The sequence below is a fragment of the Hyperoodon ampullatus genome (assembly GCF_949752795.1).
Source record: "Hyperoodon ampullatus genome assembly, chromosome: 3".
NCBI lineage: Eukaryota > Metazoa > Chordata > Mammalia > Artiodactyla > Ziphiidae > Hyperoodon > Hyperoodon ampullatus.
Window position 1 is genome coordinate 143,017,319 of NC_136916.1, and position 22,663 is coordinate 143,039,981.

At 43.0% G+C, this 22,663-nt stretch overlaps 1 protein-coding gene across 1 annotated transcript; it reads right to left on the bottom strand.

The window, feature by feature from the left end:
- Positions 1 to 2,105: 2,105 nt before the first annotated feature.
- On the bottom strand, positions 2,106 to 20,211 carry ZBTB25 (zinc finger and BTB domain containing 25; the record flags this gene model as incomplete). Its single annotated transcript, XM_079701232.1, has 3 exons — positions 20,182 to 20,211; positions 6,106 to 6,285; positions 2,106 to 3,240 (listed from the first exon to the last, which is right to left on the bottom strand). Exons 2-3 carry the CDS (start codon positions 6,276 to 6,278, stop codon positions 2,106 to 2,108), a joined length of 1,308 nt encoding a protein of 435 aa, XP_079557358.1. The 5' UTR covers positions 6,279 to 6,285; positions 20,182 to 20,211.
- Positions 20,212 to 22,663: the final 2,452 nt, after the last annotated feature.

Genomic DNA, 22,663 nt, shown 5'->3' on the forward strand with positions numbered 1-22,663 from the left:
AAAAAGGCTAGGGAATATATCTAGAATAGCCTAAGATACATGAAATCAATGTTAATATTTGTGTTCATCCTATGAGATGAAGTCTTTGAGGACAGTATGAGTTTGAATAATTACTTAAATGATTTACGTATAAGATTAGATGCAGTTCTGACACTAAAGAGCAATACATTTGTTTTAACTACTCCCAATACAACTGACTCTGTATCAACAGCTACTTAGATTTTGCTCTTAACACATATCAACCCGGGCCCCACAAGGCTTCCCATCCATGTCTAGGACAGAAACTCAACCACCTTAGACAATGTCCACTGGTTTTCTTCATTCACTCCTTAAGAAAAACTTATCAGTTCATAATTCACCTAAACTCACTGATAACCCAGAGAAAACCTTTGTGCCCTTAGAATGAGCTGGATTTCTCTTTGAGCTACCTCCTGACTGAACTCGGATACTGTTGAGGAACTCTGATGTCAGGAAATAACCGCAGAAGTGAGCAGTCAGGAAGGAGATCAAACAGTTTCTGTATGTAGTTTAATTCTAATCTTCACAAACCAAATTTATTAAATTTACTAAAATACCTGTGAGGTTTAGAATTTAGCAGGGCAGCATACAAAAAAAGATAAGGCTGTTCTGAAGCCTTTCTCTTTTGTTATCCTTGACCATCTAGTATTTTAAATTTAAACATCTCAGAAACAATTTACGTCTATCCTCTGTGCTGAAGTTTAACCAGCTATTTCCCAGCTACACAGAGCAGGAGAATCTATCATTCAGTCCACCAATTTTAATTTTCCTGGAATTTTAGCTTTGTAAGTTTCACCAATATAAAAGGGAGTTAAGTTGATTCACAGAGGGAAGGCTGTCATGGATTTTAAACATAGTTCTAGGACACTGACTGTATCTACTCTACTGGTTTTATGGACCAGAAAAAAGTTAAAATTGTGCCACCGAAAAATTACCTTTTCAGGTGATTATTAGAAAATTAATGTCAACCCAGGTAGCCTAGAAAATCTTCTGATACTGTGGGTAGAAAGATAATTTGTATTTTATCATTTACCTCATAAGCTCATGTAAACCTCTGGTCATAAAAATCTCAAACTCCCTTAAGGTCTTTAAGAAAACACTCTAGATTCAGATAACAACACTAGGGTGTCAGTCAACACAGATCTATCTGAATTTCTGTCTCTAACACCAGGGGCTTCTATGCTTATCTATGTGTATGTATCTTACTGTTTCTTTAAGTTTTTGTGTGTGTTTCTGACTCTTCTCCCCTTCTCTCTCTTAAATATTTTTTATTGAAAATGAGGTATGCTCAGTGTTAAAAAAAATAAATAAAGCCACATAAGATGTTGCAGAGCTAGTAAGTAAAAAGTAATTTAAAACTACTCATGATTTGGTATAGCTATGCCTTAAAACAAATGTTTTATACATTATAACATATAGTTATGCACTAAAAACTATTAATTCCCTATATGGCAGAAAATATTTTAAAATAATCCTCATAAGGGCTTAATTCATGTGGAACATTAACCAAAAGTGATAGTCTAGAATATTCTTCAAAAAAGATTTCACTTATTTCATATTCAATTTGATTTTACAGATTCTACAACCTGGAAAAACTTCCATACTTCTTTATTGATTTCTGATTTCTAAATTGTGATTTAATTTATGAAAAGTTCACAGCCCTAATTGAAGGTTACATTTTAGTAGCTATGTATCAATATATCTTACAATAAGAAGATCTGTCTAATACATACAACTTTAAAACTATGGATAAATGGTAAAGAAAAAGTCAATAGAACTTGAGGAGAAAAATAATTTATGAATTAAAAAATGCATGTGAGGGCTTCCCTGGTGGCGCAGTGGTTGAGAGTGCGCCTGCCGATGCAGGGGACACGGGTTCATGCCCCGGTCTGGGAGGATCCCACATGCCGTGGAACGGCTAGGCCCATGAGCCGTGGCCGCTGAGCTTGCGCGTCCGGAGCCTGTGCTCCGCAACGGGAGAGGCCACAACAGTGAGAGGCCCGCGTACCGCAAAAAGAAAAAAAAAAAAAAAATGCATGTGAGTTTTCTTTTTCAGAACTGATACAAAAATCCTGAAGGAGAAACTGCTACTCAACCAGGATAGTATCCACATTTTCTTGTGTGAGTTCTGACTCTAAGGCACAAGATGAGTCTAACTGTTCTTGCGACAAGCGAGAACTTTTCAAGGGGACGTCAGACCAGCTGTCACAATATGGCTGAAATCTCTGGGCTAATGTATTACCAAACCTTTGGCATCGGTTATATCTGTAAGATTTACCTTTGTGTGTATACATGTGCTCCAGTAATTGGCTCTTTCGGAGAAATTTATGACCACAGATAGTACAGCTGATTTTTCTTTTCCTTGAAAAAGAAAAATTACAGTTTAATTCTACTGGCTCCGTGTCTTTGGAGATCAAAGACACTTGACTGATGTGCAAAGGCTCTGTGGTACTCCGGTGTGAGTGGTCAGGCTGCTGCTCATTATCCTTGACAATGAAGGAGCTAAGCCTGCGGCATTCAAGAGCCTCGCTATTTTCATTAAGTGGATGCACTTCACCAAGGTCGTTACTTTCCAGAATGGAAGCAGGGACACCAAATGGGAGGGATCCAGACACGTGGGTATGGAGATGTTGTCTTAGATTACTACGGGAATCAAAACGTTCCCCACAGTAATGGCATAGGTGTATTTTGATACCGCTTTCGGTGGAAGTAGGGCCTGTCACCTCTGAAGAGGGTGAGGGATGGCTCTGGGAAATCACAGATTCGGGGTCACATCTCTCCTGCTTGATGGACACGGGGGGCTTCTGGTGCTCCTCCAAGGCCTGGGCAGCAGGATGGGCCCTCTGCTGGTCTGCAGTGCCATCATCCAGCCCAATAGCAAGAGAGAGCTGCAACTGGGGGTGGTCACCCTGGACAGCAGCTCTATTTCCATTGTTATTGGAAGGAGCTTCCTTGACCTCCAGCCCTTGTTTGACAGCTGTTTTTTGGGTCGTTGAGATCTGAATGCCATATAAATTTGAGGACTGCACAGTCTCTGGTGAGAACACTTGATTCATTTCAGTCGCAATGTGAGAAAGGTAGTCGGCGTGAAGAAATCGAATCCCTTCCTCCAAACGACTATGATCCACAATCTGCTTTGGCCCTTTCCCCGTGTACATAATGTGCAACAAATAGCTGAATATGTCAGGTTGGATGTCAGTTGGTTGTATTTTTATGCATTCACTGTTAAAAACAAAAAAACAGACCCACACAGAATGAAACAACCCGGTTGGCCTTTTAGTTAACAGTACACAGTCTTAGGCTAAAGCAGTTTCTTCCTAAGAAGTTCTAACTTAGCAATCTGCCTTGATGAAACTCAGCAACAAAAGCTTAAATTTTCATTGTATACCAGTTTTATGGTGCAGCAACAAGTCTTCATGTATTCAATCTACTGCCTAAAGTTAAGAAACACAGATATTCTGATTAGTTCAACATTTAATTAGTGACTCCTAAGTGACATGCACTTAAACTGCATGCCAGGGGGTAGAAAAATGATGAATAAAATAGGTACCCTGCTCTTAAGGAACTTAACAGTCTATTGGGTATGTAACCAAAAGAACTGAAATCGGGAACTCAAGTAGATACCTATAGACCAATGTTCATTACAGCATTATTCACATTAGCCAAAAGCTAGAAACAACCCAAGTGTCCATCAGCAGATGAATGGATAAACAAAATGCAGTATATACATACAATGGAATGTTATTCAGCCATAAAAAGGAATGAAGTTCTGATATACGTTACAAAATGGATGAACCCTGAAAACATGCTGAGTGAAATAAGCCAGACACAACGGGACAAATTTTATATGATGCCACTTATAAGAAACATCTAGATTAGGAAAATTCATAGACACAGAAAATAGATTAGAGGTTACCAGGAGCTTGCAGGTGGAGAGAATGGGGAGTTACTATTTAATGGTTACAGTTTCTTTCTGGGGTGATAAAAAGTTTTAGAAATAGATACTGGTGATGGTTGCACAACACTGTGAATGTGATTAATGCCCCTGAACTGTACAAACAGAAATGGTTAAAATGGCAAATTTTATGTTTACATATATTGTACCATAATAAAAAAAAATTAAAAATTTAAAAGGGTCTATTGGAATTGGTACTATTTAGAATTTTAAATCACACTAACCTTATTTTGGCTTCCAAACTGTATTAATATATCTACTCTTTAAATCGCAAATGAATACAAGTGTAACTTTGAAAAGGTTTAAATTAATCTCAAGCCCAATTTTCACATATGAATCTAGAATTCAGAAACTAGATGGAAATAACTGTGTAACAAGAAATCAGGAAACACCCTGCAAAATTAGGATAAAAACAACCTGAGGGAAATGCTGGATGACAAGGCACAATGGAATCAGTTGATGGACTTACCTTCCCTGAAGCAAAAGTTTGTGTCAATACATCAGAAAGCAAGTGTCAGTACGCCGGCAATCCATTTCTTTAGTCCTGACATTTTAGGATTCCCTCTTGGGTTTCACTCTTACCTGTGACTCTTACCTCACTGCCATGGTCTGTGGCAGGGGTTTTTTATATCAGCACAGAGCTCTTTTAACTGAGGATTTTTAGTTGCTCAACAGAGATACCACAAAGTAGGCCTGCTACCTCTGTATCCCCTGCGTTTAGTTTAGCATGGTGCCTGGTACACAACAGGTGCTTTAAGAGCTGAACCAACTCACCGGTCTCAGATGAGGCTTATGTGAAGGTAGTGTTTCTAATCTAGTTTCTACACTGACACTTAAGTCGGAGAGGAAACTCTTTTGCGTGGCAGAAAAGACTACCCATGACCTGTCCCCGACTCTAACCTCCTCTCCCCTTTGTGTCATATATTCCAATCATTCTGATCTACTCCATTTTCTGAATGTGCTAGCCTGGTTCATATCTGCATATGTTTTCATGCACTTTCCCCCTTTGCCTGCAACTGTAACTTTTTGCGTTCCTCTACAACATCTGAAACTCCTCCTGATCCTACAACATTCAGAGCCTCTGTAAAACCTATTCCAACCTTCTCAAAATAAGGCTGCTGACACTCCGCTCTACCTTGTGCAGCACTTCTATTATAGACATCACAGTAACTATTAATAGCAGCAGCTAACAGTGCAAAGCTCTGTTCTAAGCATTTTAATATTATTAATCCATTTAATCTTCTCAATACCATGGGGTGGGTATATTATTCTAGTGTTTTACAGAGAAGGAAACTGAGGCGCAAAGAGATCAATTACACTGCAATTATTTTCTTTACATGCATTACCTCTCTCTTAGACTATAAACTTTTTTTTTGGGGGGGGGGGCTGCTCCACGGCCCCTGTACTGGAAGCAAAGAGTCTTTTTTTTTTTTTTTTTTTTTTTACGCAGAGTCTTGACCACTGGACCGCCAGAGAAGTCCCACCATGTAAGGTCTTTTAAAAAATCATACAGTGTTGCATCACTTTTAACCTAGGAGGCATTAAAGCTATTTTTTTCCAAGAGCTCAGAATCTGGATACCACTTTATAGCCCCCTCCTTAATACCCCATGCTGGGGCAATCTAAATTAAAAAAAATTTTTTTGAAAAAATATTTGAAACAAACGACATTTGAACTGTAATACGGAATATGAAGTGGGCAGAGTTATGACACTGAAACCTTGCTATGAAAGTGTTATGGAAGAGAAATTAATGACTTAGTGATTAAGAGCACTGATTTGCACTTGAGTTTAATATATTAGCTGTATAATCCTAGATGGACAAGTTACTTAACAACTCAGTTACAGTTTCTTTTTCTCTAACAAAGTATGGATAACAGAATTTACATTAGATAAATGCTTAGTGCTTGTTTATGGTATAAGCCTTCAATAGATTTTAGCCATTATTGTTTTCATTCTTATCTTCTACCATGGACCCTACACAGAGTTTAATGACAGATGTGTTAAAAAATTATAAATTTTTATTATTTCCTAAGGTGATCCCGTAACAAAGAATCCCCAAAATGAGATTATAATAAGGCTTAGCTCTATCACAGTATCAAAAATTCTTCTGATTTACAAAAGCACATCCTTACCTTGTTTGGTGAATAAATATCATCTTGAAATAGTTAGAAAAAGCAGCAAGCACTGCTCTGTGGGCTTTGAAGTAGACATCTCCAATAGCAACTGTGCAATCACACAGAAAACCAAATTCTCGCTGCATGTTCAGCTGCTGCAGAAGGACAAGGCTATGGCTAGCTGTGTCCATTGTGGCCCTGAGAAAAAGGATAATATAGATTTATTTTTTTACAAGGTTGGCTATAGATCACACAAACCTACAGAATACAAGGAGACCTAAATTTAAATGAAATTATTCAACAGTTTTCAATACTGTTAATTTTACCCCAAACTTAGCTAACATTAAATACCCCATTATGACAATTGATTTCAACCCTGCTGAAATGATAAAATGTGGCCTTTTTAAAATCTGGTAAGAAGGTGGCTTGGTGTGGTGACAAAGACATGAAAGGAAATCTGTCCCTTTTTATCTATGCAACCACAGTTTCTAGTCCTCAGTTTCCTCACTGGCAAAAATGGGAATGAGGTACTGATCCTTACCTCAGGGCCAAATGAGATAAGTTATGTGAAAAGCACCTTGTAATGGAAACCACTATTCAAATGTTGACTATAAATGTTAATAACTTTACAATGTATCCAGCCTGGGCTAGAGCTGTCACTGTTCCTTAGGGATCCTCTGTTATGCTCAGGGGACACTGGCCTCCTAACTATCATATAATGTTTGGGTAACTTATCAGTCACAGGAGCCCTTAAAATAGATGTCAAGCCACATCCCCAGATTCACATGGGGCCTGAAGCCCGATGGGAAAGAACCTAAGCCCGACCTTAACTAGACTCAGACACATACAAGCATGGAGGTTCCCGATGAAGTAGAATGAAGGATGGGACCACTGGTCTCAGGGGAAAAAATCACGCATGAGGAAGAACATGCAAAAGAATTCTGGCAGAGAAGTCTAGTGTGAGCAGAGCAGCAAGAACATTCATGAGGGCCCTGGGAGGTGGGAGGCTGTGCCACCTTCTCCTTCCTCCACCCTCTCCACCTCAACTGTGCAGAGAGAAGGCAGCTGTGGTATAAAGGGCATCCCTGGGGTGCTGGGAGAACCTCCTCTAAAAAAGCAGGTCCTAAAAAAAGAAATGAAGTTTTCCTACTAACCAGAGAGACCAAAGTCTTAAGGAGGTCAGTGATGAGAGTGTGGGTTTAGCTGTCTGGAGACTAGCAGGAGCTTGGGCAGCAAAATGCTGAGTGGTGGATAATATAATAAAAATAGTCAACGGTTTATACTGTTTCCTGTATGTCAGGCATTTTTCACTCATTTAATTTTCAGTTCAACTCTATGAGAAAGGAAATACTCCATGCATCTTACAGATGAAGAAACAATCAGCACAGAGAGTTAACTGACCCAAGATCACACTGCTCCTATGTTGCAAAGCAGGGGATTCAAACCCAGGCACTGGACTCCAGAGCCCCAAGGTCCTCCCTCTCTACCTCCCACAAAAAAACACGACTCATCAACTGAAGGAGCCTAGGGAACAGTCTACACAAGCACCCTGGGAAGCCTGCAAAGAATCAGGGAGAAACCCAGATTTCCTACTGCTTAAGCAAATGTAACACAGCAAAACAAACATTTATACTTATTAGTGGATAAAGTCTAGATTATAACTGGTAAAGATAAAGGCAATTATTATTGATAAAAGGTTAAATCTATTTTTTTTTTTTTTTTTTTCTGTACGCGGGCCTCTCACTGTTGTGGCCTCTCCCGCTGCAGATCACAGGCTCCGGACACGCAGGCTCAGCGGCCATGGCTCACGGGCCCAGCCGCTCCGCGGCATGTGGGATCTTCCCAGACCGGGGCACGAACCCGTGTCCCCTGCATCGGCAGGCAGACTCTCAACCACTGCGCCACCAGGGAAGCCCAGTTAAATCTATTTTTATTAAAACTACATATATAATGTACTAATATGGAATAATCTCCAAGACATAGTAAGTAAAAAAAGCAAAATGTAAAACTGTGTAGAGAAGACTACTATTTATGTAAAAGTGGTAGTGGTTATTTTATTTTTAAAGGTGGGGGAATTTACACATAAATATATTTTTGTTTATATACACGTCTGGAAAGGTTCAAAGAAACCAATTTTGCTTCTGGGAGGGAAACTAGGGAGCAGAGAGTTAAGGGTGGGGGGAACTATACTGTTTGAAAATGTTGAAATATTTCAGACAGACAGTAGGTAAAGAGAACAAGGTAACAAGCACCCACCCCTGGGCACAAAAAGTAAACATTATAAACAGGGTAGAGACACCCTGGCATCTCTCCCACACTCTACCCCCGCACCCACCTTGCCTACAAAGGTGACCACCATCTTGATTTTGGTGTTTATGACTCTCCTGTACATTATCACATTCTTACTGCATGTGTTCAGATTCCTTAAGAACGTTTGGTATTGTTTTGCATGTTTTAAAATTGTATACAAATAATATTATACTTTAGGAATCCTGCAACTTGCTTCTTTCAACTCTACATTCATACATTATGATACTGAGCAGGGCCCTGTGGGGCTCCTGGGCACAAAGGCTTTCTGTGTCCCCCATTTCTTTGATTACAGGACATAGGTTTCATTCAGCCTCCATGACCTTCCGTGAATTCCAACAGGCAGATTAAAGCAGTTGTTAATTCGGGAAACGAGGGGATGCTAGACCAGAGAGAAATAAACAGTCATAGAAACAATAGTGCAGCCTTTGTGCAAGGTCTTGGTTCCCCATCAAGGGATACACACAACAATATCTTTGAGCTGTTTTGGAGATACTGAAACCCCCTCCAGGTGGGAGAAGTTAAGATTAACGATGGTATGCTGCCCACAAGCATGCAGACCCCAGACCAGCTGGAACCTGAAGGTTGATGTTGCTGACTCCTACTTACCTCACCACCAACCCATCAGAAGAATGTCCATGAGCTGATCATGCCCTCTTGGAACCATTACTATAAAACTTCTCAGTATCCTCTCCAAGTTGGGACACATAGTTTTTAGAGGCAGGAGCCCACTGTGTCCCCCTTTGCCTGGCAAAGTAATAAAGCTATCCTTTTCTACTTCACACAAAACTCTTGTCTCCAAGATTCAATTCTGCACCAGTGTACAGAGAAACTGAGCTTTCGGCATCATTACTTTTAAAAATCCTACTAATTCAAACATAGTAGTTTCCCTTACTCCTCCCCCCGAGTAAAAATACAAAACAAAACTCTCCCATACCATCTCATCTTAAAAGCTTTTAAGCAGCAATGAAATAAGAAATAAGATAACAGAACGTACAAAGACCTGAGTCTATTTTCTAAGAATATAAACGAAAATTCAGGTTGTGGGTATTGTTCCAAAAGGCCATTTAACCAAAAGTCAATATTTATTGTATTTACCACATTTTCCTGATTCTAAAGTACCACCAATTTATAAGGAGATTAAAAAACCAAAATAAAATTCCATATTGGAGATTTCAATATGTGAAAACATGTCTTAGATTCAATAAAATGGTTCAAATTGAAGTGCCTTAAACCAGTCTTACAAACTGTCCCAAAAAACCCCCCTCAGATCATAAATGTTCTCAACAGTTCCATATATACATATATATTTATACATATAGTGCATTAGTATAGTGAACTGTTGAACCATGTGGAAATGAAAATAGCACACTAAAAAGCCACATATACAAAAATCTGTGGTTAATGTTCTATGAGTAACAGTTAAATTCATTTATCGAACAAGTATTTTGTGAAGAGAAATTTAACAAAGAGAAAATATTCGAAAGCATGCCTTGTACAAGGCATGGGGACAGAAAAAAATTACAATGATGTTGCAATCAAGATTATAGGCTAACAGGGGAGACAAAACATAAAACACAGTAACTATGACATGAAGTAAAAGTGGTAAGGGCCAATAACAGCAGTTGGAGAACACACTATGAGGGGGAGATAAATGACAGGAAACCCAATGAAAAATAATCCATTTGAACTGGATTTCGATGAACAGGCAGAAGGTGAACATAGCATTCTAGGCAGAAAAAAATAGAATGAGTAGGGCTTCCCTGGTGGCGCAGTGGTTGAGAGTCCACCTGCCGATGCAGGGGATGCGGGTTCGTGCCCCAGTCCGGGAAGATCCCACATGCCGTGGAGTGGCTGGGCCCGTGAGCCATGGCCGCTGAGCCTGTGCGTCCGGAGCCTGTGCTCCGCAACGGGAGAGGCCACAACAGTGAAAGACCCGCGTACCGCGCAAAAAAAAAAAAAAAAATAGAATGAGTAAAATCACCATCATTAGGCCTGGGAATCAAAACTGCTCTAGTAGCAACATACACAAAAGATTAGCAAGGGAAAGGCACGGAGAAATAAAGACCAGCAAAGTAGCCTTCTGCAATATCCAAACAACAGCAGTGGGAATGAAGAAAGGAATACAGGAAGATATACCAGATGGAGACTGACATGACTTGGCAGAGGACTGGATGTGGTCAGCCACAGAGAAGAGCAAGTCAAAAGTGAGGCTCAGAATTCCAGGTTGGGTAACTGGAAGAATTCATTCATTGCTTTGGGTCCTATTTGCAGAGTAACTGCCATGTGCTAGGTTGATACAAAAGTAGCATAGCAGAACGCCAGAGGAGAGGCACAGAAACTGGCTTGGTAAGAGAGAAGTTTCATTTTGGACACAGTGAGTTTGATGTGTCCACTCTAGGACATCTGAGTAGAAATGTTTAGTTACCAGTGGAGACAACAGGCAGCACTGGAAAGAAGATCCTCTGCAATAACAAGGCTCAAGTCACCAGGATTAGATGGGACTACTGAGTGAAATAAGATGGGAAAAAAGCTAAGAATGAATCCTTGAAAGACAAGAATAGTACAACTAGACAGAAGAAGAGAAATAAGAAAATATATTGTCATTGAGAGAGATAAAGAAAAGGCAAGAACCTTGGTGGGAGGAGGTGGCAATGGTATAAAATGCTGCAGAGAAACACAGGATGAGGCCTATTACAAACACCCCCAAGTGTGCTGACCAAGAGGTTTCTGGTGACCTCTGACAACAGTCTGGGAAAGCAGCAAGAGCAAACTATCTGACTGCAGGGGAATGTCAGAAAGCAGAGGTCATAAAGGGTAGGTACAGACAGAACAGGACATTGAGGGAACTGCAGATCAAAGACTTTCAGGCTGAAGAGGGGTATAATCTCTAGAAGCCGGAAAGAATGCAATCAAAAGTGTAAGGGTAGGAACTTGCCTGGTGGCGCAGTGGTTAAGAATCCGCCTGCTGATGCAGGGGATACAGGTTTGAGTCCTGGTCCGGGAAGATCCCACATGCCACAAAGCAACTAAGCCCGTGTGTCACAACTACTGAGCCTGAGCTCTAGAGCCCGCAAGCCACAACTACTGAGCCCGCATGCCACAACTACTGAAGCCTGCACACCTAGAGCCTGTGCTCCGCAACAAGAGAAGCCACCACAATGAGAAGCCCACGCTCTGCAACGAAGAGGAGCCCCCACTCGCCGCAACTAGAGAAAGCCCACGCGCAGGAACAAAGACCCAACACAGACAAAAATTAATTAATTAATTAATTAAAAAAGTATAGGTGTAGCAGGTAGCCATGGAGAAAAAAGCAATCTCTTTTTCTGATGGTGGAAAGCAGATGGTTGAGGTAAGGAGAGAGAATATGAATGTACTCTTAGATGGCACTGATTTTACAAACTATGAAGTCAGTCCATATGCAGAGGGAAGAGGTGAGTTTAGGCCTTGAAAGAAACCTATTAATCCCTGATGCTAATATAGAGTGTTGAAGTTTATAGAGAACTTTCACACACAATAATTTATTTCTCCTTCTGCTTCAGATGAGATCATTTCTATTTACTTATCTTCAAGTTCACCGTCATTCCTAATCTAACCCATTCTTTATTTCAGATATATTTTCAGGACTAAAATTTTCATGTCATTCTTAGTATCTACTTCTCTGCTAAGATTTCCAGTCTGTTCACACATTACAACCTTATTTTGCTTTACATCCTTGAGCATAGTTATAGTAGCTGTTTTAAATCTTCTCAGCTAAATCCAACCTCTGGGTCATCTTGGGGTCAATCTCCACTAATTCGGGTGACAGTTTCCTGTTTCTTCATATGTCTAGTCATTGTGGATAATATCTTAGACACTGTGATTACTAAAGACTCTAGGTACTGTAATATTCTTCTAAAGCATACTGATGTTTTTGTTTTTTGCAAATTAACTAGGCTGAACTTAAACTCCAAGTTCTGCCTCCCTGTGGTTTAGTATTTTTGTTTTTTGTTTTTAACATCTTTATTGGAGTATAATTGCTTTACAATGGTGTTAGTTTCTGCTTTATAACAAAGTGAATCAGTTATACATATACATATGTTCCCATATCTCTTTCCTCTTGCATCTCCCTCCCTCCCACCCTCCCTATCCCACCCCTCTAGGTGGTCACAAAGCACAGAGCTGATCTCCCTGTGCTATGCAGCTGCTTCCCACTAGCTATCTATTTTACGTTTGGTAGTGTATATATGTCCATACTACTCTCTCACTTTGTCACAGCTTACCCTTCCCCCTCCCCATATCCTCAAGTCCATTCTCTAGTAGGTCTGTGTCTTTATTCTCGTCTTACCCCTAGGTTCTTCATGACCTTTTTTTTCTTTTCTTTTTCTTAGATTCCATATATATGTGTTAGCATATGGTATTTGTTTTTCTCTTTCTTTCTTCACTCTGTATGACAGACTCTAGGTCCATCCACCTCACTACAAATAACTCAATTTCGTTTCTTCTTATGGCTGAGTAATATTCCATTGTACATATGTGCCACATCTTCTTTATCCATTAATCTGTTGATGGACACTTAGGATGCTTCCATGTCCTGGCTATTGTAAATAGAGCTGCAATAAACATTCTGGCACATGACTCTATGAATTATGGCTTTCTCAGAGTACATGCCCAGTAGGGGGATTGCTGAGTCATATGGTAGTTCTATTTTTAGTTTTTTAAGGAACATCCATACTGTTCTCCATAGTGGCTGTATCAATTTACATTCCCACCAGCAGTGCAAGAGTGTTCCCTTTTCTCCACATCCTCTCCAGCATTTATTGTTTCTAGATTTTTTGATGATGGCCATTCTGCCCGGTGTGAGATGATATCTCATTGTAGTTTTGATTTGCATTTCTCTAATGATTAATCATGTTGAGCATTCTTTCATGTGTTTATTGCCATTCTGTATATCTTCTTTGGAGAAATGTCTATTTAGGTCTTCTGCCCATATTTGGATTGGGTTGTTTGTTTTTTTGTTATTGAGCTGCATGAGCTGCTTGTAAATTTTGGAGATTAATCCTTTGTCAGTTGCTTCATTTGCAAATATTTTCTCCCATTCTGAGGGTTGTCTTTTGGTCTTGTTTATGGTTTCCTTTGCTGTGCAAAAGCTTTTAAGTTTCATTAGGTCCCATCTGTTTTTGTTTTTATTTCCATTTCTCTAGGAGGTGGTTTTTTTTAGTGCTAGGTGTGCTGTTTGGAGGCTGATCAACACAAGTATACGTTTAGGGGCTGGTAAGAGATCCAAGCTGAGTTTAGATACAGGATTTGGGTTCTCCCCCCAACAACCTTTCTAGGATTTTCCTCCTTACTTTCTACCTGTGTGGTCACTCTGAACTCTGTCCTCTTTTCTTCAAGCAAGTAAGACTACGGGTTATTATCACAGTTTTAGCCATCCCCTCATGTCCCCAACTGGGGCCTTCTCTCAGGCTAAAAGCCATAAAAATGGAAAATTATTCACAGCTGTTCCATTCTTCCAAGCATAGACCTCATTCCAGTTTCTGCTTGCTTTTTGTCACTCTCGAATGCCATCTGGTCGTTTTTAAAATTTTTTTCCAAGTTTATAATTTTTATTTGCAGAATTGTCCTGATAGGAACTCAGCTGTCACGCTTTATCAGCAGTTCTCAAAAGTTTTGGTCTCAAGATCCATTTACACTCTTAAGAAAAGTATTAAGGGCGGTTAAGAACTGCTGTTTATGTGGATTATATTAATCAATATTTACCATATGCAGAATTAAGAGAATTTTTTTAAATTTTAATATATTTGAAATAACAATAAACCCATTACATATTAATATAAGTAACACATTTATTCTAAAAAATAATTTTTTTTAAGTGAGAAGGGTGGCATTGCTTTATAGTTTGCAATCATCTTTAATACCTGGCTTTAAAAAATACAGCTGGGTTCTTTTCTCTGTTTCTGCAATCAATCTGTTGCCACATGTTGTTTTGGTTCAAATGTATTAAGAGAATTTGGCCTTGGCAAAAGAGAGATACTTGTAAACCTACTGAAAGGGTTTCAGGAACCTTCAAGGGGTCCTTGGACCACACTTTGAGAACCTCTGCCCTACACTATCTTTTTTTGATCCTATGAGGTAGTGAAGCAGGTACTGTATTACTTCCATTTTCTGCTTAAGAAACCACAGGCTCAGAGAAGGCAGGAAAGGTACCCAAAGTCAGACAACTAGCTGTTAAATGGTGCTGGTAGAACTTCAGTTCAAGTCTGACTTCAAATCCAGTGCCCTTTCTTCAAAATTCCCATCTAGAACTTTCAACATATATACTGATGGAAGACTTTGCAAATATATTGAATCAAATAAGGGGGTAAATGTTCCAAGTTTATAACATGAAACAAACTCAAATCTGTTAAAAAAAAAAAAAAAGAAGTCATACACACACACACACACACACACACATATATGTAAGTTCATCTAAATTTGTTTGCATAATAGACCTTTCATGTGTTAAGGCAGCACAACCAGATTTTACCTCATGTTAATAGAGCCAATACATCACAAAGTTATTCAGAACATTTTTCTAATGTAACTTACTTTGCAGATTATTAGCTAGGCTTTTTATATAGCCTTTGCTCATCATTTTTTGACCACTCATTTTATTTTCTTTAGTATGTGGGATAGCCAAAGTTTCCTATGTATACAGAAACATCTTAGAAGTCACATGTGAGAATTTTTGGTGGAAATTCAAAATGTAAGAGAAGTTGCAAAAAAATAACCTATCATTATATTTACAAATACTATAGCCAAATGTAACAGTCCTACATCTTAAAATGCTTTATCTGTTATCAAAGTGGTATTTATAATAATGGCACTGATATTTAAGAGACTACAAAAACCTTGTTTACTTACTAGACTGCAATAACTCTGGGTTAGCTCAAACTAAGTAAGCTAGAACAGCTTAATACTAGTATCTATGTTAGCTGAATTCAAAGTTAGCTTGATATCCAACATCTTTGATTTTTATTTATTTTAAAAAATCTATTATAATAGTTAGACTGAACTCTCAGATCTATGGTAGCCAGAGTGATGTCCTAGAATACACAGCTTTTCATTCTTGCAGGCTATAAGAATCTTTTAAGAAGAAACAAAAGGAGTAAGACATCTGTTTCTCTGGAAAACAAAGTCTTAGATATTTTCTTTGTGGTTCTCACCACTGTGACTTTATTATTAATTATTGTTAAGACATGGAGACAGGAAAGTTGGCCCAGGAATGTGCACAGCTTTTTTGAGATACTTACTCATGGCTATAAATACAAAGGTAAAAGCAGAAATATCCAAAGTGCTACATAATAAGACTTTATACAAGGATTTTAACTTTTTAATGTACTTTCACATGATTGTGGTGGTGTAACGTTTTATAACCAAGAGAATGTTTGCAGAAATCATTTTACCCCAGAATAGTGGCTCTAACTGCTGACTGCATTGTAAAACCTTCCATGTAGAGTTGTACTGATGCCTGAGTCTTACTCCAGATGAACCCAAACAGAACTGCTGAGGGTAAGGCACAGATCCTTTTTTTAAGCTCCTCAGGTGATTCTAATATAATGCCTCAATGAAGAACCACTGCATTAAAAGAACAAGGGACAAAGGAAACCCTAGAGACTATTTCACAAACTAAAGTTACAGAGAAAAAAACGCAGTTTCACAAGATGTGCTCAAAATGTGGGAATTATACCAGTTACATTAAATGAACAAAAATCGGGCTTCCCTGGTGGCGCAGAGGTTGAGAGTCCGCCTGCCGATACAGGGAACGCGGGTTCGTGCCCCGGTCCGAGAAGATCCCACACGCCGCAAAGCGGCTAGGCCCGTGAGCCATGGCCGCTGAGCGGGCACGTCCGGAGCCTGTGCTCCGCAACGGGAGAGGCCACAGCAGTGAGAGGCCCGCGTACCGCAAAAAAAATAAATAAATAAAATAAATGAACAAAAATCAACTACTGTAATTCTAATTTTAACTTTAAACTAAAATATTAGCCAGATTAAGAAACAAAAATATTCCCAAACTAACAGGATGGGTATTGTGGGCGGACGAAGAACACAACATTTTCAAACTTTTTAAAAAGTACTTAGGAAAAAGAGGTGTATTTAACTCTCTCATACACCATTACACCTATTTTCATAATAGCTGAAAATGACATGGAAATTCCAAATCTGAAAATTATTGTGTGAGGTAAAACCTGCAGTAATTCTAGGCATTTGCTTATGAAAATCACTGAGAGTATAAGAGAAGAGGGTAAGAAGCAGACATGGTAGATGACACAGGAAAAGCAGTCATGCTCTAGAAACCTTTAACGGAACAGGGAAACGTTAGTTTGGGGCCTCCTGCCTGTTGGCAGTCACAGCCAGCCTACTACATCTCTACCCCCATCTAACCAACATGTGGGATGCCTGATAAAGCCGCAACACCAGGCAAACAAGAATGCTAACACCAGTGAGGGCAAATTGCTACTGGACTTTAAAAATACCAGAACCCCGTAAAGGAAAGGAAAAGATTCTTCTTAGTCTGCTAAAAAAAATAAACTCTGCATTTCTGAAAGAAGAATAAGCTACTCACAGGACAGGAGAAAGCTGGAAAACAACAATGCTAGTACACACCTAGAATACGGTATAAACAAGAATGATTATAACTTCTGAATATAGGTGAACCACTACTTCCTTTGCCATGGAATGTTCCACAAACACGTTATCCACATGGGCTAATGAAACCCTTTGCTTAAAGTGCCTAGGGTTTTTCAGGGGGAACAAAAAGTCGTTGTATGACTGATTTGTAACCAGGGAAGAAATGAATTCGAAAATTTTCAAAAATAACTAACTTAACACTATAAACACTTTTTCTCCAGGTAAGGTTAAAAAAAAAAAAAAAGAAAGAAAAAAAAATTCCTACTAGCAAAGGGAAAGTAGAAGTGTTAATAAATTCAACCAATAATCCTGAAACTGATGTTTGTTACTTTCTTTCCTCTTCCTCCACTTTCCCTAAGCAAGTTCAAGTAGCAATATCTTTTCTATCCTAGAGGAAATACTGTTTAGTTGCTATCAATAGCTATTATTATACAGAATAAATAGTATGTGCAAGGCCTTGTGCTAAATGCTCTATGCACATTATCTCTTTTAATCCTCACCATGGCTATATGTATTATTTTTATTTCCATTTTACAGATGAGGAAAAAACCTAGGCTTAGGACACACAACTAGCAAACAGTATAAAGTGGGGATCAAAAGCTACGTCTGACTCCATAGCCTGTGCTGGTAACTACAAACTGGAACAGTATTTTTCTTAACATTCTTCTCTCAAAAGACTGAAGTTCACATGCAATTTGGAATAAATAAGCAGAAAGGGGGCACAGGAAGTGGTGCAGAAATACTTTATAATTTATCAAGATAAGAGCACCTGTGCTGCTTTTTAAGACAAGGGGAAAAAAAAACCCTCAACGCTTTTCTGGCCCTGTTATTACTAAAATGGAGAAGTTTTTCTTTAACAAGATGGTCAAGCACCATCTATGGACCATAGTAAATAAATCACTTTGGTTCAGTGGTGAGGAGGGCATTATGCAACACTTCCCAGCACAGCCCTGGCCAGGGTAATTTATGGCCAAGGCACTTGGGCCCCTCCTCCCCAGCTAGACAGCCTGGCTCCTTCGCATTCCCCTCAGGAGATAGGGTGGAAGCACACAGCTCCACTTTCTAAGGCACAGAGGGCAGCTGAAAGTCCTGCTCAGCCTCTCTGGGCAACCACAGGCGCCAATAAATCAGCCACAGGCGATTCTCTCATCCCCTCCCTGGCTAGAAGTGGTAGCAAGATCTAATGCAAAAGAGCACTGACCAGACTTGGGAGATAAAGTGATTTAGGCTTGAACTCTACTGCAAATGACTGCATCATCGAAGCCAGGTAATCTCTGAGACTCTTTCCTCACTTGTAAGATGGAGACAATACTACCTCCTTTTTGCTAAGTATTCAAAATTCATCTATGAAAGCAGCTAGCCACTGCAGGTACTCAATAAACAGTGACCACACCTGAGCAGAATCCCTCTACTATCTCCAAGACATTCAGAACAGGGCTGGGCAAAAAGGTGTAGCAAGTCATGTGAGGCCCCCTCCTCTTTTCTTGCTGACCATCCCTGTGATGCTCCACTGCTTCCTGATAATCTCCCAGCCATCAGAACTCATCTATTCTGCTTCCTATCCCATCGGTGTTTTGTTCCCTATTAAGGAGCTGATGTTTGATAATGGATTAATAATTTACACTTAATTAAAGCACATGCATATTGCTAAAGAGGTCTTTGATGCCTTTACCTAAGGAAGCAACCAATGCTGTAAACCTTGGTTACTCTTGCATAGAATAGGGCTGAATTTTGGGGGGGGGGGGGGGGCGACAAGCTTTGATCCCAAAGTACATTAATAGGCAGCTTATTCCACCTAGAAATAGTCAACCGCATTCCTTAGGATACCAGAGGCATCACACTAGCCAAGTCTGATTTCTCAATAACCGGAATCAAGTCAAACATAATCACCTCTGGCAGACAGTCTCTACAGTGCGTGGGTTAAACTGGCACCGCACTCCAGCTGTGGCGAGGAGCGTAACGACCAAGGCATCTAGAGCCTTGGAGTCCAGTTAGTGAAGAGGTATGGGACTTCGATCAAGCTACACCGTCTTTCGGCCTAGTGTCCTCATCTGTAAAATGAGAGGGATGAACTGCATTTTCTATAAGGCCCCTTTCAGCTTTAAAATTTGTGATTACAGGGCTTCCCCGGTGGCCCAGTGGTTGAGAGTTCGACTGCCGATGCAGGGGACATGGGTTCGTGCCCCGGACCGGGAGGAGCCCACATGCCCCGGAGCGGCTGGGCCCGTGAGCCACGGCGGCTGAGCCTGCGCGTCCGGAGCCTGTGCTCCGCAACGGGAGGGGCCACAACAGTGAGAGGCCCGCGTACCACAAAAAAAAAAAAAAAAAAAAAATTGTGATTACAAAGTGTACTTTACACACTTCACAACATCCTTTGAGAATCAACAGCTTTGCCAAAAAGACTTTAGTCTCAAGAGAATGCATGCCATTGGGGGGAAACGGGCGTTAATTTATGAAACATGATAGCTGCTGTCAATTTCCAGGTACAGCTTAGAGCAGCTTGACAACAGCTTGCTTGCTTTCTTCAAATAATGAGTGCTAGAGAAGGCAGTGATAGATGGAGCAAGCTTTAAAAAGAAAAACTAACTTTGCTCAGAAAGAGATTAATATAATCTGAAAAAAGAAAAATTAATTATGGGGATGGTGGGGACTTCCTGCCCTAGAGACGGGGTAATCACAAACGGGGGTGGGGAAGGGAGGACAGTGGCTGCAGCGCCCCGCAGGTGACACCTGGAGACCCGCCCATTGGCGAGAGGGGTCGGGGGTGCGGCTGCATGGGGAATGCCTCAGGCCCGTCGGGGCTTCCCGCGCCACTCGCACCCGGACTGGCAGCCGGAAGGACTCCGTGCCTTTAATGCGCCCCCGCGCCCTCTCCGGGCCTGCGTCAGGCCCCGGCAGCCGCCTGGTGCGGGCAGCGAAGGGCAGCTCTGGACCTCCTCGGCCCAGTTCTCACTCGCGGTTGCCATTTTCCTCCACTGCCCTGACTGACATCTCAAACGGACCAAAAACACCCCCCTCCCCAGCTACTTGCATCTGTCCCGCGACCAACGCAGCTGCAGGCCACCGCCCCAGGCGGCTCGCGACGGGAGGGACTGAGCCCGGGGCAGCCCACAGGGGCCGGGCCTCATCACTTACCCAGAGGCCGCCGCGGCGGGCGGCCGCCTGACTCCTCCGTGCGGGAGGGGCGGCTCCCGCGCCGCGTACGTCACGCGGCGGCGCCGGCTCACGCACCCCGCGGCCCGCTCTCGCGCGGCTTCTCGCGCCAGCCGTCCCGGGATGGGCCCACGTGATCGCGCGCCTCGTAGCTGGCGCACCAGAGGGGCGGGGAGAGGGTCGGTGTGCGTGTATGCGTGCGTGCGTGCGTAGGTGCGCGCCCGCCCGCCCGCTCAAGTGGCCGGGCGGGGGGTCGGCCCGCGCTCCGGGTGGCTTTGCCACGGTCGCTAGTCGCGACTCTGTAGGCGGAAGCGTGGAGACGAGCCTGAGCGTCAGGCTCCCCACACACAACCGCGTGACCCGGGGACTTTCCCCAGGGTGTGCAAAAGCACAGGCACCCCCTCAGTTAGGAGATGGGGGCGGGGAAGGATGCTCCCGCGTGTTCGCGGGAAGAGGGGTGAGGGCGCGGGGCCAGGGAAGCTGAGCCACGGGGGCCTGGGAGGGGAGGCCGCCTGGGCGGGGTGGGGCATGGCGGGGGAAGTGACTCAAGGCCAGAGGCGGACAGGCCCACGGAAAGCAAGGGTGGGGGAGGCGCGGGGAATGGGCGATCCTGAATCGACTGGCCGCGCACAGGTCAGGGCAAGGGTGCCGGCGCCCCCAGAACGCCAGGGACGTACTGTGAGGGAAGGCCTAGCTGCTAAGCCCTTTGGGGCCGGGGTCTGACATCTGGACGGAGTGGGAAAGCAGCATCCTGCCCTTGGGGAGTCGGGAGGAGCCCAGTCCCATCCAGCTGTGCAAACAGGAGGAGGAGGAGGTCCCAAGCCTACCCTTGGGAAAGGGGCGAGAGGGGTGGTCAGGCCGCCGCCGCGCTGGCCCCCGCGGTGCGGGTTGCGCCAGCCTCCTCGGAGCCCGACGCAGAAACTTGTTGCAACAAACAGGAGACCGCGGGTGCCCCTAGCAGCCAGCGGCGGAGTGGGTGGGCGGTCGAGAGGGAGGGGAAGGCTGGCGGACGCCGCAGCGAACTGGTGGGCAGACCCGGAGTCGCCGCGTAAGCGGGGCCGGCTCAGTGCGGTGCGGCAGGCGCGGCTGTGCGGCAGCGGAAGTCCTTTGTTGCAGCACAGTCCCTGGCAGAGCCAGAGCCTCTCCGCGCAGCCCAGCCCGAGCGCCGCGCGCCGCCACCACTGCAGCTCTCGGCCCCTCTGCCTCCGCCCGCCTTTCCCGTGGCCGATTTGCCTTAAACTCCCTAAAATCTCCGCAGCCCCGGTTCCTGCTGCGGCCGGTGAGTATTTGCCAGTTGTGGGGCTATTTGCGCAACTTTGGCCCGGGCCGGAAGGCGGCGGGTAGCGGGCTTGGCGGAGTGCGGGGCCGGAGCGGCGCCGACCAGTGCGGGGAGCCGGAGCGCGGCGGGCGCGCGGCGAGGACCCGGCCACGGGTGGCTGCTGGGCCGCCTGCTTGATCCCGCCGCCCGCCGGCGCGCCTGGTCGGGGACGTGTGGCCTCCCTGGGTCGGAGGCGAAGCCCCCACGGAGACTAGTTCCCAAATTAGTTACCTTCTTTTTCCTTTCTTTCTCTGCCTTTATTTTTTTGAGGGGGGAGGGGAGGTGTAGACGGGAGGCGGGAGGACCCGGTTGATTGACGTGCCCAGAGCCCGCTTCTCTCAACTTACAGCCGCGGCTCCTTGGCGGGTGGGAGGGGAAGTGTCCCGGAGCCCGAGGCCGCAGACTTGGGCGCGCTCCGAGGGAGGAGGCGTAAGAGCCGTGCAAATTCTTGCCACGCTTTTTCCCACTCCCTCCTCCCGGCACACAAGCTTTTTGTTCAGTAAAAAGTGGTAGGTCTCGGGTTTGGGGATTTTCAGTGGAAAGATCTGTTTCTTGGGAAGAGCGTGCTTTCGCTTCCAGTGGTGGGCGCTTGCTAGAAGTTCTGTTAGTGTTCGGTAAATGTGTTGGATGTAGATCAGGAGTTGTTACCACTAAAATATGTAGGTTTGGGTCTGAGCTCAGCCACCCTCCCAGTCTCCCTTCCTACCTAAGCAGCGCGTCTGCGTGATCTGAAAGGTTGACATGACATTTTCCAAATTGGGAGCGTCAGGGAGATGTTGATGAAAGTCCTTGATGTTTTCTAGGGACAGTATGGAATTTGTCTGTGTGTAATAATATTCCTAAATCAAGCTTCAACGTGGTAGGTACACGCAGTTTATTTATTGGCCTAAGTATATTTCCATGCAGTAAGTATCACGGCAGGAAAACTATGCCAGGAACAATTTTCCCTTTGACACTCGATCCCAAGTAGTGGTCCCAGGCTTTCTGAGACTTAGAATCAGTCTCTTGATCAGTCTCATGACAACTCCAAAGCAATCACCACCCGCTCCTTTGAAATTATGAAATTTTGTCATTGCAAATGGATATGATGAGGACACTTGGAATACAAAACGATGAAGCTTGAATGATGCCTGGCCATCAGAACCT